The sequence below is a fragment of the Telopea speciosissima genome, chromosome 8 (assembly GCF_018873765.1).
Source record: "Telopea speciosissima isolate NSW1024214 ecotype Mountain lineage chromosome 8, Tspe_v1, whole genome shotgun sequence".
Lineage (NCBI taxonomy): Eukaryota > Viridiplantae > Streptophyta > Magnoliopsida > Proteales > Proteaceae > Telopea > Telopea speciosissima.
Genome location: NC_057923.1, coordinates 50,080,639 through 50,096,173, shown reverse-complemented (window position 1 = coordinate 50,096,173; position 15,535 = coordinate 50,080,639). Strand labels below are relative to the sequence as shown.

The 15,535-nt window shown below is 41.4% G+C and overlaps 1 protein-coding gene across 1 annotated transcript in view; it reads left to right on the top strand.

The window, feature by feature from the left end:
- LOC122671498 (calcium-dependent protein kinase 13) overlaps positions 1-15,329 on the top strand; it is a 53,527-nt gene extending 38,198 nt beyond the window's left edge. The window contains exons 2-7 of the mRNA XM_043868747.1: positions 7,809-7,952; positions 8,133-8,285; positions 9,473-9,588; positions 9,681-9,848; positions 14,464-14,694; positions 14,776-15,329. Coding sequence (XP_043724682.1) covers positions 7,809-7,952; positions 8,133-8,285; positions 9,473-9,588; positions 9,681-9,848; positions 14,464-14,694; positions 14,776-14,925 — 962 coding nt within the window. The 3' untranslated portion in view covers positions 14,926-15,329. The remainder of the gene's footprint in view (positions 1-7,808; positions 7,953-8,132; positions 8,286-9,472; positions 9,589-9,680; positions 9,849-14,463; positions 14,695-14,775) is intronic.
- The last annotated feature ends 206 nt before the right edge of the window (positions 15,330-15,535 follow it).

The window sequence follows — 15,535 nt, the reverse complement described above, 5'->3', positions numbered from 1 at the left end:
CCAGTTTTTTCTTGATCCCATCTAATAAAATTTTGTTCATTGCTTCTGCCTGCCCATTGGATTGGGGGTGAGCTACTGAGGTCTTCCTTAGTTGAATCTCATATTGGTCACTAAATTCCTTGAACTTTTGCTCAAACTGCTTTCCATTGTCAGTAATGAGGGTTCTCGGGATTCCATACCTGTAGATGACTGAATGGAGGAAGAATTTTCAAACCTTTGCAGTGGTGATTGTTGCCAAAGCTTCCACTTCTACCCATTTGGTGAAATAGTCGACGGCCACTGCCACGAATTGTCTACCTCCAGATGCCTTGGGGAAGGGCCCCAATATATCCATTCCCCACTGGACAAAGGGCAATGGGCTTGAGATTGAAGCGAGCTCCGTTGCTGGTTGGCGCGTGATGGGTGCAAACTTCTGACATTTCAGGCATTTGCGGACAAAACTCATTGCTTCTTTGTGGAGGTATGGCCAAAAGTATCCCTGTCTAATGATCTTATGGGCGAGTGCTATGCCCCCCAAGTATTGTCCATAAATACCTGTGTGGATCTCCCGAAGAACATACTCTGCCTCAGATGGCCGGAGACGCTTCAAATAGGGCATTGCAAATGCTTTTTTATATAGTGTTCCCCCTATTATCATGTACCTCGCTACCTTCATTTTGACTTTCTTTGCTTCTTCCTTGTTGGTAGGTAGTACGCCCTCTTGAAGGTAGTTGACTAAGGGGTCCATCCATCAACGTTCCACCTCGATCGGTTATACTTCCTCGGACTGCTCTATACTTGGAGTACCGAGCACATCCAGGTACACTGTTCTGCCCAGGTCTTGAAAATCTGAGGTGGCTAGCCTAGAGAGGGCATCTGCAGATGCATTTTGTGTCCTGGGTACCTGAAGTATCTCAAAATGGCTGAATTTTGTGATTAGGTCCTGTACTCTTCTCAGGTACTGGGCCATTCGTGATTCTTTTACCTCATACTCCCCCTTGACCTGATTACCTATTAGTTGTGAATCACTGTGGATGGTGATACGCTTTACCATAAGACTTTGTGCCAGTTTCAATCCTACAATCAGGGCTTAATACTCAGCCCCATTATTGGTTGTCTGAAATTCGAATCTCAGCGCGTACTGTACCAGGAACCCTTCAGGGCTGGTTAGTATCAATCCTGCCCCATACCCTTGTGCACTGGACGAACCATCCACATACAGTGTCCACTCTTCTATCACCTCTTCTGGTTCCGCGGTGGTGGGGATCTCTTCTTCAGGGAGTGTGCATTCTACCACAAAATCCGCTAAGGCCTGTGCTTTTATGGCAGTTCGGGGCTTGTAACGGATATCGAATTCCCCCAACTCGACGCACCACGCTACCAGCCTTCCTGAGTGGTCGGGTTTAGCCAATATCTTCTTCAAAGGCTGGTTGGTGATTACTTCAATGCTGTAAGCTTGGAAATATGGCCTTAACTTTTGAGCCGCCGTAACCAATGCGTAGGCATATTTCTCCATAACGCCATACCTGGTCTTGGCATCCAGGAGTACTTTGCTGACATAATAAATTGGTTTCTGGGCGTGCCCGTCTCCTCGGACTAATACCGCGCTAACTGCAACAGCAGTGATGGCCAAGTACAGCTGCAATCTGTCCCCTAGTTTCAGTTTTGACAGGAGAGGGGGCTGTGCCATATATCTCTTTAGCTCTGTGAAGGCTTTTTGGCATTCTTCGGTCCATTCGAAGGTGAGCTTGGCCTCTTTGGTTTCACGTTCTTTTGCTCGGTTTTTGAGAGCCTTGAAGAAGGGCAAACATCGGTATCCCGAAGTTGAGATAAATCTCCCGAGCGCGGCTATTCTTTCCGTGAGTTCTTGTAATTCCTTAACTCTTCCTGGTGGACGCATCTCTAGTATAGCTTTGATCTTTGCTGGATTTGCCTCTATCCCTCTTCTTGAGACCATGAAACCGAGGAACTTTCCTGACGTGACTCCAAAGACGCACTTGGCCGGGTTCAACCTCATCTTGCTTTCTCTTAAAACTTGAAATGCCTCGTTCAAATCGGCAATGTGATCTTGTGCTTTCAAGCTTTTTATCAGCATATCATCTACATAAACTTCCATATTGCGGTCTATTTGATGCTTGAAAAGGTAATTTATCAAGCGCTGGTAGGAAGCTCTGGCATTCTTTAATCCGAATGGCATGCGAATATAGTAGTATGTATCCCTCCCCGCGATAAAAGAAGTTTTCAATATATCAGGTTCATACATCCTGATTTGATTATACCCTGAGTAGGCATCCATAAAAGAAAGCTTTTCATGGCCTACCGTGGCGTCTATCAATAAATCAATACGAGGCAAGGGGTAGTAGTCTTTAGGACTGGCTTTATTCAAATCTGTAAAGTCAATACACATTCGCCACTTGCCATTTGGCTTGGGCACTATTACAACATTAGAAAGCCATTCTGGATAGATAGCCTCCTCGATGAAACCGGCGTAAAGCAACTTGGTTACCTCCTCGATCACTTTTTCTTGTCGTTCTGGAGCAAAGGTTCTTTTCTTCTGGAACACAGGCTTGGCAGTGGGGTATACGCGAAGCCTGTGTTCAGCTATCTTCCTGTCTATCCCGGGCATTTCAGCAGCGGACCAGGCAAACACGTCTGCATTTGTCCTTAAGAAGTTTATGAGGGTGGATTTTCTTTCGCCATTCAGGCCTGCGCCTATCTGGACGGTACGCGTGGCGTCCCCCTCCACTATTTGCACATGGATCAACTCCTCGGCTGGCTCACTTCTCTCCTGCTCACCGATATCTCGGTTGTCATCCAGATGGATTAGATGCATCTGTGGCTCCTTTCCTTTGGTTCTTAGGTATCCTTCATGGTCAGTTGGGGATTTCATGACTAGGTGTGGGGTTGAGACCACCGCCTATAGTGCATTGAGTCCCGGTCACCCCAATATTCCATTGTGCGTGGAATTCACCTTTACCACCAGGAAGTTCATCATCACCGTAGAGAGTTTGGGTTCTGTCCCTACGGTAACCAGCAGCTCAATTGATCCTTCCACCTGTACCAGGGCCCCATTGAAACCGTATTGGGGAGACTCCACTCTTTTCAGCATCTTGGGTTTCAGGAGCATCTTTTCAAATGCATCATAATACATGATGTCCTCTGAACTCCCATTGTCCACCAGGATTTTCCCTACCGTGCAGTTGGCGATAACCATCTTAATTACCAAGGCATCATTATGAGGAGATTGAATATCTGCCAGGTCTTCGTCTGAGAAGGTTATGTGATGATCAGTTCTCCTCTTTTTAACTGTTACCTCGGCCTGGAGTACATTCCGAGCGTGTTGCTTTCGGGCGTTCGAGGTTTCTCCTCCCATACCAAGTCCACCAAATATGGTTGTTATCTCCCTCAGGGGTACATTCTCGGTATGGGGCTTACCTCGGTGTGGTTCCTCTTTATCAGCTCTTGGGGGTGATCTCTGTCTTCCCTCTGGCTCTCGAGCACGGTAATCTGTCCTGTGGTCGTTCCCTTCTTTCTTGACGAATCGGCTTAGGCGCCCTCTCTGGATAAGAGCCTCTATCTCATCCTTCAACTGTCTGCACTCCTCGGTATCATGACCGTGGTCTTGATGAAAACGACAGTATTTGTTCTTGTTGCGCTCATACGCCGGCTTGACCATCTTGGCTGGCCAGCGTAGGGTCACCTGGTCTTTGATTTCATTTAATATGTGTGTTCGGGTATGAGTCAGGGCCGTATAATCCGGCTCGGATTCCAGATCTGCAGCTTTGGGGACCCAAGCTTTCCTGTCATCTTTCTTTTTCCTAGCATCCTTGTCATCTCGGCTGCGTTTTGCGCCAACTTCTCGGGGGGTCTCCTCCTTTTCCTTAGCTTTCTTCTCGGTTTTATCTTCTTTCTCGGCCGCAAGAGCTTCGGCCAAGTTGATATACTTTTCACATCTTGAAAACAACTCATATATGTCTCCTGGTTCGTCCATGATTAAGGACTTTTTCAACTCGACATCTCGGATTCCACTACGCAACGCCTGGAACTTCACCATTTGATCCAAATTTCGTACCTCCAGGGCTTCTTTATTGAATCTTGTAAGAAAATCCCTCATGGATTCATCGGGGTGCTGCTTTATGGCCAGAAGATTGGCGGCTGTCTTCTTGTGAACTCTACTGCTTACAAAGTGAGCCAAGAAGGCCCGGCCCAGATCTGTGAAATTGGAGAGAGATCGTGGAGGGAGCCGAGAGAACCATTGTCGCGCTGCTCCCTTCAAGGTGGAGGGGAAAGCCCTGCACATTATAGCATCTGAAGTGCCTTGGAAGAGCAGGAGGGACTTGAAAGTTTCCAGGTGATCCTCCGGATCCGTGGTGCCTGCATATTGCTCTATGGTGGGCATCTTGAATCCTTTTGGGAGGGGCTCGAACCGAACCTCATCCGTGAATGCCAAGTCTATAGTGAAATGAAAGTTGTGAATCGGGGCTTGGTTCTTTCCCCTTATGACTTCTTGGATTTGGTCTTGGAGTTACAAGACTTTGTCGTTCAGGGCTTGCTCTACCTTCGTCATGTGCAAATCTTGATTCTTGGCGTTTCCCGGCGTCTCCTTGTTCCTTCGTCGAGTGTTGTTTGCATTGCTATGGTTCTTGCTATGCTCTGGTGAACGAGATCTTTCTCCGTTCGACGGTGGAGGTGGGGGTACGGGGATCCCCTGTAGGAGACCGCGCTGCATCTCCAACATCTGCTCCATCTTGTCGTCCCAGCGGGCCTGCATCGCGTCGAACTGTTCCACCGTTACGTAACGTGGTGGGTCCCTGGGGGAGTCTTGGCTGAGACTCCTGACGCGGTGGGTCCTGATCTTCTGGGATGACATTTTCACGTTCTTGCCGGGAAGCGGTCGAACGGGCCAGGGCTCCTCCCTGACCTGCAGCAAAAGGTCCTGGAGGAGAAATTGCTGCTGCGGTGGCGGCGGCGGATCGAGTGATCCTCAACTGGTTTCTTGTATTGGTCATAGTGGGATCTTCGTAGGTCTTTCTTCTCCGTTCCCACAGACGGCGCCAAATGTTGTGCAAAGATTTCTGCCAGAGAGAAATCTGCCGGCAGCACAACTGATATGCTAGTAACTAGATGGAATTGGGAATAACGGAGATGAGACTGCGAAATACTCTTTCTTTATTGAACACTGAATATTGCCAATTGAGTTCTCTCCCTTTTACATGAGGGTCTAGCCCTTAATTTATAATAATGAAGGCAAGGCTGGGCCATCCTTCCCTTTTCTATAGTTTCCTTTTCTGGGTGCACGGTTTTAGGAAAGCTCCCATTCCTGTTGAGATTCCCCTGTGAATCTCGGGATCACGATTCTTGACGCAAGTGGGACCTTCCCTTGGTGGTTACGTAACTGCTGTAGTGGGGCCTAACTTCATAACCGCCAGGCATGTGGGAGTCTTCAAGCACGCCTGCAACTCCCGTTCCTTTGTGAATCGTGGGGAGTCCACGTGTTCGGTCAAGATTTGAAGTACAAATTATGGCGTATCACATCCAAAAAAAAAAAAAAAAGCAATAGAACATATTAAAGTAAATAGAAATTAGAATTGAACAAGACCAACCTCTGCAGGCTAGTCTAGCCTGTTACATCTTCTTTCTTCTGCTGAAATTCTGCACCAACTAGAGGAAGAATTATTATCATGAGCAAGTTTTCCTAGTTCCCCTGTATCCACATCCTAATTTGAATATATGGTGTACTAAGTTGCAGTAAAAAATGTCAGATTGTTTTTTTTTTGAGGATGAAAAAAAATTTCATTACTAAAGGAAAGTAAAAAAGGAAGGGGGAGAGAGAATAAACAAATAGCAATCAAATTACAAGACCCTGCCTTTACAAGGAGGGAGGCAAGGGCCTGAAAGAAAAAGGGGAGAACCCCACGCAACCAAAGCACCCAAGCAAGGGAAGCAAGGGAACTCAAAACACCCAACTAAGTGTCTCGGCACAGGGCATGGTCGCGGATAGCCTTACTTGGGGGTAAAAACTTCTCATTGAGGGAAAGGGATAGTCTCGCGGGGGCAGCTCCTTGGGATAAGGGGGTAACTAGTGTCACGCGATGGTAGACATGAAAGGGGGGATGAACCGATAAGGCCAATGGAGGCATGGGCAGAGAAGAAGAGGAGATAGGCATTGATAGGGTCGAATCCCTTTCAATAGAAGAATCTGAAGAAGCAGAGGGAGGAGGGCAGACGGTGGCTTGGACTCCCTTATGGGCCTGGAGAGTAGAATAAAAGGAGGGCTGGGCCAGGTGGCCTAGGATTTGGGAACCAGAGTTTAGACTCGAATAAGAAGGGTACACGAAGGGGGGGGGGGTTGAGATAGTGAATGAGAGGGGAAATGAGTGGGAAATGCATGATTGTTCTCAAGACAGCTAGAATTGTCAAGAGAAATATATTAAAAAAATTTCTCTTTTTCTATGAAAAATATCTCAAAAAGCTTCACATTTTGCTCCTCCCAAATGATCAACAACACAATTAGCATCTTCACTTTCCAATTTCCATAATAAGCTTCCTCTCATCCTAAATGGACTATAGTGCTAGATCCATGTCAATTCCTCCACAACTTGGTAAAACACCCCATCCAAATACCTTCAAGGAAAGATGCCGAAGCTCTCTCACAAAAGAACTAGGGAGGAATAAGTGATCAAATGATTCTTTTTCCTCCTTGCACATGTGACATGCAGAAGGAGAAAGACTCGTCCCTGTCCTCCTCTATTGGTGTATGTCGGAGGTCCTAATCCTTTTTACAAGTTCTCTCATTCTAATCATAGTTCAAAAACACTGCATTTTCTCCTTGAGTTTTGCATGGCCAATTTGGGGGGCAACCGAACTGATCAAAATTTTCAACCGAAATGATTGAAATTTTGACGAAACAATGCATTTTTGTGACTGAAATTAGCCAAATTTCGACCGAAATTATGCTACTTCTGGGTTTCACCTCCTGTTTTGTATCGAGCATTTCGAAACTAGCAAAATTAGCAAAGTTCTTGGCGAAATTTTGAACTATGATTCTACTGCCTTCATCTTGAAGGAGTCTCTGGTTTCTAAAGAATCTTACAAGGGAAAGGTCCACAAGGATTCTCCAAATCCTCCAGATTTGAGTATTTTTTTTTTTAATTTTCATTTTTACAGAAAAGATTAGGAGTGTGTTATGTTGATAGCTTATCGCTTCAGTTTTTACTGTAGAGCAAAAAGGTAAGATCAGCACCGAAGATAATTTTTAATGAGATAGAAAGCTAAGACGAGATACAAAAAGGGTCCATGTCCACACCCAACTGGACCAAACTCCGTTACCAAAATGATCCTTTTGTTAGGGATTTTCAAGGTCTGGTAGTATATTTGTTAGTATGATTCTCAACAAATTTTTTGATGGATGATGCATTAGTTGAGGAATATTTTGAGGCAGATGTATAAATCAAAAGGATTTGCGCCATCCTCAATGTCATTGCATAGAGGAGAGGATGACGAAGCTGGGGCCTTTTTGATTTAGCCGACCTCTAAAAGGGTGTTAGTTTGTAGAGTACCTTAGATAGAGGTGCAATCCAGATGGGTTATCAAGCCTGACCCATGGAGAAGATTCTGCTGACCGACCACTCAGCCGGCCTGCTCATCAACATGAGTTGCTCAAATCTGAAACCAACTCACATGACAACGATAATGCAATTTTGGCCGAGTCAGGTTGGAGTGGGTTAAGTCAAGCTGGAAGGAACTCTCTATTCATTTAATTTAGATCTGACCATGCAACTTATTCACCCTGATATTTAATGTAATGCTTATACTCTTGGATATTCCAGGTGAAAAATTCTCTGAAATTGTTGGAAGTCCATACTACATGGCTCCAGAAGTGCTCAAGCGTAATTATGGACCTGAAATAGATATATGGAGTGCAGGAGTGATTCTATACATCCTACTGTGTGGGGTTCCTCCATTTTGGGCTGGTAAGGTTCTTCCCTGGTGAACACAATCCATTTACCATATCTCTACAAGCTGATACTTATGTTAGCCAACCAGAATTGTAGTCCATGATCCTAGTTTTGAGCTTGACATTTTACTATGCCTTCTAATAAATAGAATGCTTCCTCTGCACCTGTAATGGATTTTATGATTTTAAAATACAGAGTCAGAGCAAGGGGTTGCACAGGCCATTCTCCGCGGGCTAATAGATTTTAAACGGGATCCATGGCCAAATATTTCGGAGAGTGCAAAGAGTCTTGTTCGACAGATGTTGGAGCCTGACCCAAAAGTCCGGTTAACTGCAAAGCAAGTGCTTGGTATTGTATGCCTTTCTGCTGGTTAATTTACATATAGACTATCTAATGACTGTATGGACACGACTTTTTTAAATGGTCTGACACATCGGACACTTGCTATATCAGTATGCATCCCTTTTAAACTGATATTCCTCTGCATTAACATATGTAACTGATGTTCCTCCAAACAAGATTCGTCAAATAGTTTGGTATCTACTTAGATGACACCAAATTATATGCCTATAGTGACATGCATAGTTGTTGGTTTATTGCCATCTGAAACCTTCAGCATCTTGACTTTCTCATATCAGGTGGACTTTTTTTTGCTGGGAATGCTCCTGATGCAGAAAGTTTTGTTTATTACCTTTTCCATTAGCTTGTCCACTGGAAGGCACATGCACAGACATCCACGTACACGTGAGAATGCTTCACATGCAGAAATTTTGTATGTGTATGCGCGGATACACGCATGTGTGTGGAATATTTATTTTTGGCAGTTGGACTTACAGAATCAGGTGTACTTCTCCACTGTGGAAATGCTCCCCATGCAGAAAGAGTGATTTGTTACTTGTGCCATTGCCATTTGTTAACTACTAGTGAACACATTGTCATTTTTTTATCTGGTTACAGTTCTGCAAAGCCACTGGCATCAAATTCCCTTTTGATGTATGCTAGGGAGTTTACAAATCTCACTTTTTTTGCTTTTATTTTAATGTCTAATTTATATATTGAACCATTTGATTTAAGAAAAGCTAGTTGTCCACCCCATGCCAATACGTTTTTTGACTGTCTGCAACAAAATATATGTTCCCTTTATTTTATACAACAACTATAAAGTGACGATTCATTAGAAAGTTATGGCAGCTCAACATAGGTTTTTCGTCATGCAATCACACGTTGGAAATTTGACTATTAACTCATGAAATTGCACATAATTTAGGATGTTCAGAAGCTAGGAACAAGTATCAAGTCTTTGTTAATTTTATTAACACTTGCATGACTTTCTGACCTATTTTGGTTAGAAATAAACACAGATAGCTTTTCTGTAGACAATGTTGTTGAAACCGCATCAGCTAGCTGTAATAGAAAGAAGGGGGATAAAAAAGGAAAGAGAAAGTGCTACTAGTATCGATGTTTTTAATGTTAAAATTGATTACCCCACTATTAGAGTATACTTCCGTGATATATACCTTGTTCCCTGATCGCAGAACATCCTTGGCTCCAAAATGCTAAGAAGGCTCCAAATGTTCCCCTTGGAGATGTTGTCAAGTCACGGCTTAAACAGTTTTCTATGATGAACAGATTCAAGAGGAAAGCCTTGAGGGTTGGTTGACCGTTTTACACTCCTTTTTTTCGTTGCTCGGTTAATTAGTTTTATACCCAAAATACCTAATAGTAATGGGGGTTGTCAAATAGGTTATTGCTGATCATTTATCCATTGAAGAAGTTGAAGACATCAAAGAAATGTTTGAGAAGATGGACATAGATAATGATGGTATTGTTTCAATTGAGGAACTGAAAGCTGGACTTCAAAAATTTAGCTCTCCGCTTGCAGAATCTGATGTGCAAATGCTAATTGAAGCTGTGAGTGAACACTAGCCCTGTATACCTGATGCTAAACCTAGAAAGCCCATCTCTCTTCTTTTACTGCTCAGCACTATTATTATGCTTTGTATGGATCCTTTTTAACAAAGCTTCTTTTGTTTTTCTTTCTAATATATATATATATTTTTGTGAGTTTTTGTCATCATGAGGTTGAAAATGTGTATGCAGATTAAAGGTTAAATTGCATAAATGTTAATTAAACCTAACTTTAAGTAGTTCATTGAACATTAGACTTGTATGCAAGGGAGTAAATTAGCCTAATGGCACCCTACACACCCAGCATCCTAATTCTGTGTTATTATACTGGTCTGCTGTTAACAGTCTGCCCTCATGATCTGCCAACATTTGCTTCCTTTCTTTTTCTTAATTTTGTAACTCAAAGACCAACTTCTAATGCAACCCCGTGTTACAAACCCTATTTTGTGTCGCTAACTCGCTATGGGCCTGCCAAAGTGATAAAAATCTCAAATAAAAGTAGCGGCAATTTCGTAAATATTGAGGACAGTTTAAGACTACCTTAGAAAGGTAAACAGAATCTGGGGATAGAAGAGTAAATAATTTATAAGAAAAGGACCAATCTGGAATTTCAGGAAAGATAGGAGTAAACAGAAACAACATAAGGAAATAAGGGCTATTTGGGAATAACATAAAGAATAAGATGTTGTTTGTAAATAACTGTAGTAAGTCTTTTTCTTCCCCACATTAAAAGCAAGAACATTCCTGGAACAGTTCAATCGAACTTTCTCCCTACGTAGCCAAACCCAATGAATTTTTAGGGTTGAGTTTTCTGAGGAATAACTGAAAGCAGTTCCAGAAATCTGGTATTAATTTAATAATAATTGACTGAAACAAAATCTGGCATAACCACTAGAACCAGCCACGTTGTTGCTTTTGACCTCATAGTAGGAAGGTTTGAAGGAGATAAAACTCTAGGGTTTGTCACCCTAGGATAGCAATCAAACCCCTAAAGTTTCAGGCGAAACCGATTAACTATCAAGTAGTTCGAACCAATTCTTCACAGCCGGTAGTGTCGCCAGTTGCAGCAACAGAAAAAAAGAAGAAGAATAATTCAAATGAAGAAGAGTAAAAGCAAGAAGGTTGGAGCACACCTGAGACAAGAGGAGAACAGATGGGGAGATTAGAGGGAGAGAACAGATGAAGAGGAGCTAACCAACCAACCAACAGGGCATGCAGGCAGCAGCTTAACAGCCTTCAGAAATCTTAACTTTCATATCATTCAATCAACTCTCCTCAATATTTAATCAAAATAAAATAAAATAAACTCCCCTTAATATTGATGGGTTAGATGAATATATATACTTGTGAAAAACTAAGATAAATTCCTACTCAGACTCTATAATTGAAACAACTCTATAACCTATGACTGCTATTGTTGGCTAACAAACACATAAGATAATATATTCAAATTAATAACCCAAATAAAAAATAAATTCTCTGAAATACCTCTCTGCCTGGGTTTCCAGATTGAGTCAAGCTGGTCCAACCATGAGGGTGCTACTGCATCAACTTACCTACATTCCACCCCCTGCCCAGCAGGAAGTATATTTGCCCCATGATAACCTGCCTGGCTCAAGTTTGGTACACATGTAGGCCCCACCATTCATATGTGCCTATAAGATTCATCTTAGTCCTACACGTGGCAAGAAAAGAGGGTGAAACAGGTTAAAATTCAAGGTAGATGTTAAGCTGATTTTTTGTTGAAAATACATGGACAAAAGTCCAATACCAGGTGGATAAAACAATTGAGTTGGACTATCATATTCTACACATGTCTAATACAGGTGTCAGGTGATACTTGATGCTGTTAAGATTGTCCAATTTGGCCAAAAGGCCTCAGAAGGCGACGCCTTTCTCTCGCCTTGACTTTTGGTGTCGCTTTGGTCGCCTAGGCGGCGCCTTGTCGCTTTGTTGGTGTCGACTTGGTTTTTAGTCCTTTCCATCGCCTTGGTTTGCCTAGGCGCCTTAACAACTATGCTCAAAAGACTTATTTTGGCCCATGGTTGAGTTCAATGCGCCTTGGGATTTTTGTTTTTGGGTTTATTGATGTAATGAACATCTTTTATTAGCCCATATTTAAGGTCTTAATACTGAACATTGAATTTACTTTATTAGTTTGTTTAGTTAGAGTCTTATCTCTTTTTTTTTTTCTGTTATTAAGTGTTTTAGTTGGAATAGGTGTCTAAGAGTCCTACCTTATTTCAATCTCTTTCCTTTAGTGATTCAGTTTCCTAGTTAGTTCAAGTTACCTAATAAGTTCAGTATGGGTTTAGGCCTTTCCTTTTTTTGAGTGTCTGTTTTTGAGTCGTCTATATAATTTCATAAGGGGCTGTAAGTCTATAACCTTGTACATGAATTTGATTAATGAGATTTGGCTTCAGCCTGTCTTTATTGTTCTATGGAAATTCAGAACTTGGTACTTGTATTCAGTTCCAGCCCCAACTGTGGTGATTCCAATCGAGGCCTTTGGTGGTGATTCCTAGGTCTTAGCCTCCTCTTCTTTATTCTTTCAATCAGAGTATCAGGTAAGTATACCCTAAGCACCAATCTTCTATTTCAGTTTCTAAATAATCTTTCAATCGATTGTTGTGCTATCCCTGTGATTCTGTTTTTCTCTGTTTTCTGTTCTCTGTTTTATTCTTAATTTCTGAAATAAAAATGCATATAAAAATTTAGTTTAGCATCAATTTCAGTTTTCCAGTTCTGAAAATTCCAAGCTTTTAATCTCTGATTTCTATTATGTTTTCAGTACCTTCCATTGATTTCGATTCTCTTTTGTTTTGTGATTTCAAAATCCCATCTTCAGTTTTCTCGGAATCCTAATCTCACTCTGTTTCTAGAAATCTTAATTTTCGAGCTAGATTTCTGGATCTGTTGCTGGTTGCTATTTACCTTCATTACTGATATTTCCTGCATATATGTTGCTAAATACACCTGATTGATTGCCTACTTTTCTGAGATCGATTGCTGGTTCTGTTACTCAGTTCTTGAGAATCATATCTTCAGTAAGAATCTCCCAGATCTCAGAATCCGATGATTGGATCAACCTGAGATTGTAGTATTCTATTCTCTTCTGTTAATTGTTAAATATACCTTCAACTAGAGTACGAGCTGCCAATTTGATTCTTTTGAAATTATCCTGAATCTGGTTTTTTATTTTTTCACGATGATTCTGCTTTCTATGGGATTTCTGGATTCCCAATGTTGGCAATTCTGAACCCCATCAATACCCCTCCTTCTCCAATGGTCTGTATTTTCCCTGTCATCTGCTATATGGCATCAAAACCTTGTATCTCCAATTGCTTATAAATACTGAAAGATGGAAGAGGAAAAACAAGGTAGATGGATTACCCATTGATTTTACATCCTCTTTAATGGACATGCTGTCCCACCATTTTCATCATACAATGCTTCCTAGGGAGATAGGAGACCTCTTAGAGTGAGTCTTTTAGACTTTCTATGCTTGACAAGGACAGTAACACAGTGTCAGTCTCGGATTGGCACCTATTGTATTAATTTACAGGCTTTATATATTAAATAGAAGAACCTCTTGTTGTCTGACATGAATACATGGTTTCTGATGCAACAAAATTTTGAAATATGAGTCATTTTATGTAATGTCTCAAGTAGGGAGGTTGATCATGCAATTTCTTATGTGCTTCTTTGAGCTTCAAGATCACATAAATGATAACTAAAAAGAAAAGCATATTGGATGGGCAAAATGATGCAGACAGATCATAATGAGAAGAAAGAAGGTTTGCATTTCTGGTACAAAACCTACAGATATGGTTTTAAGATCTCCTAGAAGATTTGAATATCATCTAGAAGATTATAAGAAGATTGTGTGAAGATTTTCTTGAAGACTACAAGAAGATTGCATGGGGAATATTCTGCTGTCAACCATGGGCTCTTATTTAACAGTTTATTTTATTGTAAATACTAGATCCTAGCTACTAGGTAGCTTAACAATTAAGTACTTTAGTTACTATTTTTACAATTACTAGTTACTTTCTATTTTGGTGACTCTTCCTTAGGTATGGAGAGTTACTATAGGACTCTCCTACCATATAGAGGTTTCCCATTTTGTTTTTCATTGAGATTATTAATAAAAAGAGAGGGGTTGTACTCTAGACAACAATTTTAAACAAAAGAAAAGATGATGGCTTTATGCTGTTATTCCTTGTGAGATGTAAGATGGGCTGTGAGATGCAGTTACAAGGTGAGAGGATTTGCATGGTCAGTGTGATGTTGATCGAGGCTTGGGTTGGATGCCCAAGTCATATCCTTTAAAAAAAGAGAAATTATGTTATTTTGTTTGTCCCTAAATCATCAATCCTGTTGCAATTCATCTACCATTGGTTCTTTCCCTGGATCAAGATTGATTCTGCATTAGAATCAAGTTATCATGTTTGAGAAGGTTTTCTGATCTAAATGAGCTGTTAACTTGTATGGTTTGTTACAACCCTCATCTACACTGCATCAACCTTTTTGTTTGTAGCAAGTTTTAAGCAACATGGAACATAAAAAGGTAAAACAGGTTCTTCATGTTCTAATGAAATATTTTTGCTAGAAACAGGTTGATACCAATGGGAAAGGAAAACTTAATTTTGGAGAATTTGTTGCTGTATCCCTTCATCTACAAAGAATGGCCAATGATGAGCATCTTCGCAAGGCCTTCTCCTATTTTGACAAGGATGGCAATGGTTATATTGATCCAGAAGAGCTCCAGGGTGCCTTGATGGAGGATGGAACCATCACCAGTGCAGATGTGGCAAATGACATCTTCCAAGAAGTAGACACTGACAAGGTGTGAACTTCAGATAATACTTTACTGACCTAGCATGGATTCTGTGCTTTCCAACCTTACCTCAATTTCTATGAAATGCAGGATGGGAAAATCAGCTATGAGGAATTTGCTGCAATGATGAAAACTGGAACAGATTGGAGGAAGGCTTCTCGACACTACTCAAGAGGGAGGTTCAATAGCCTAAGTGTAAAGCTGATGAAAGATGGTTCTTTAAACATGGGCCATGAGTAGCATATAACCGTTGGTATATCTCACTGGTCAATACAAATCCTTGGGACATTTTCTTGGACTATATATTTTTTTTTCTTCTTTCACTTCCCCTTGATATTTTTGTGGGGACCTTAATTCAGCCGGCCCCTATGATTGGTGGCTTACAAGGGTCCTGGAGAGGAGAGTTAATTGTTGTCCATTTTCTTCCACTGTTAAATGAGTAGGAACAGTGTCTTCTGGCTCCATTATGTATGATTCTATCCTGTCTTACCATATCAACCTCCAGTGTGTATTCCATGTGCAGAACTTGTATTCGTGGGATTAGTAGCAGTGTAGTATTTCCTTGTAAAAGAAATTTTTAGGCTTGGTGTTCCATGTTATCTGTTGGGTTGTAGTTGGGATGAGAATAGATTTAGTTTATATTAGTGCTGCTGCATGCTAATACTGTCATAATTTTTCTGTTTCAGCATTGTAGTAGTACTGATGTTTAAACACCAGCTATCCTGATCATGTTACTTCATGTTTTCACTTTTCAGTTTATCCTCTGTTGAAATACACTGGAGTGTTTGATGTGATAATGGTTACTTGCTTAACTATGTTCATAAACCCTACTGTTTCCTGTGAAAGTACT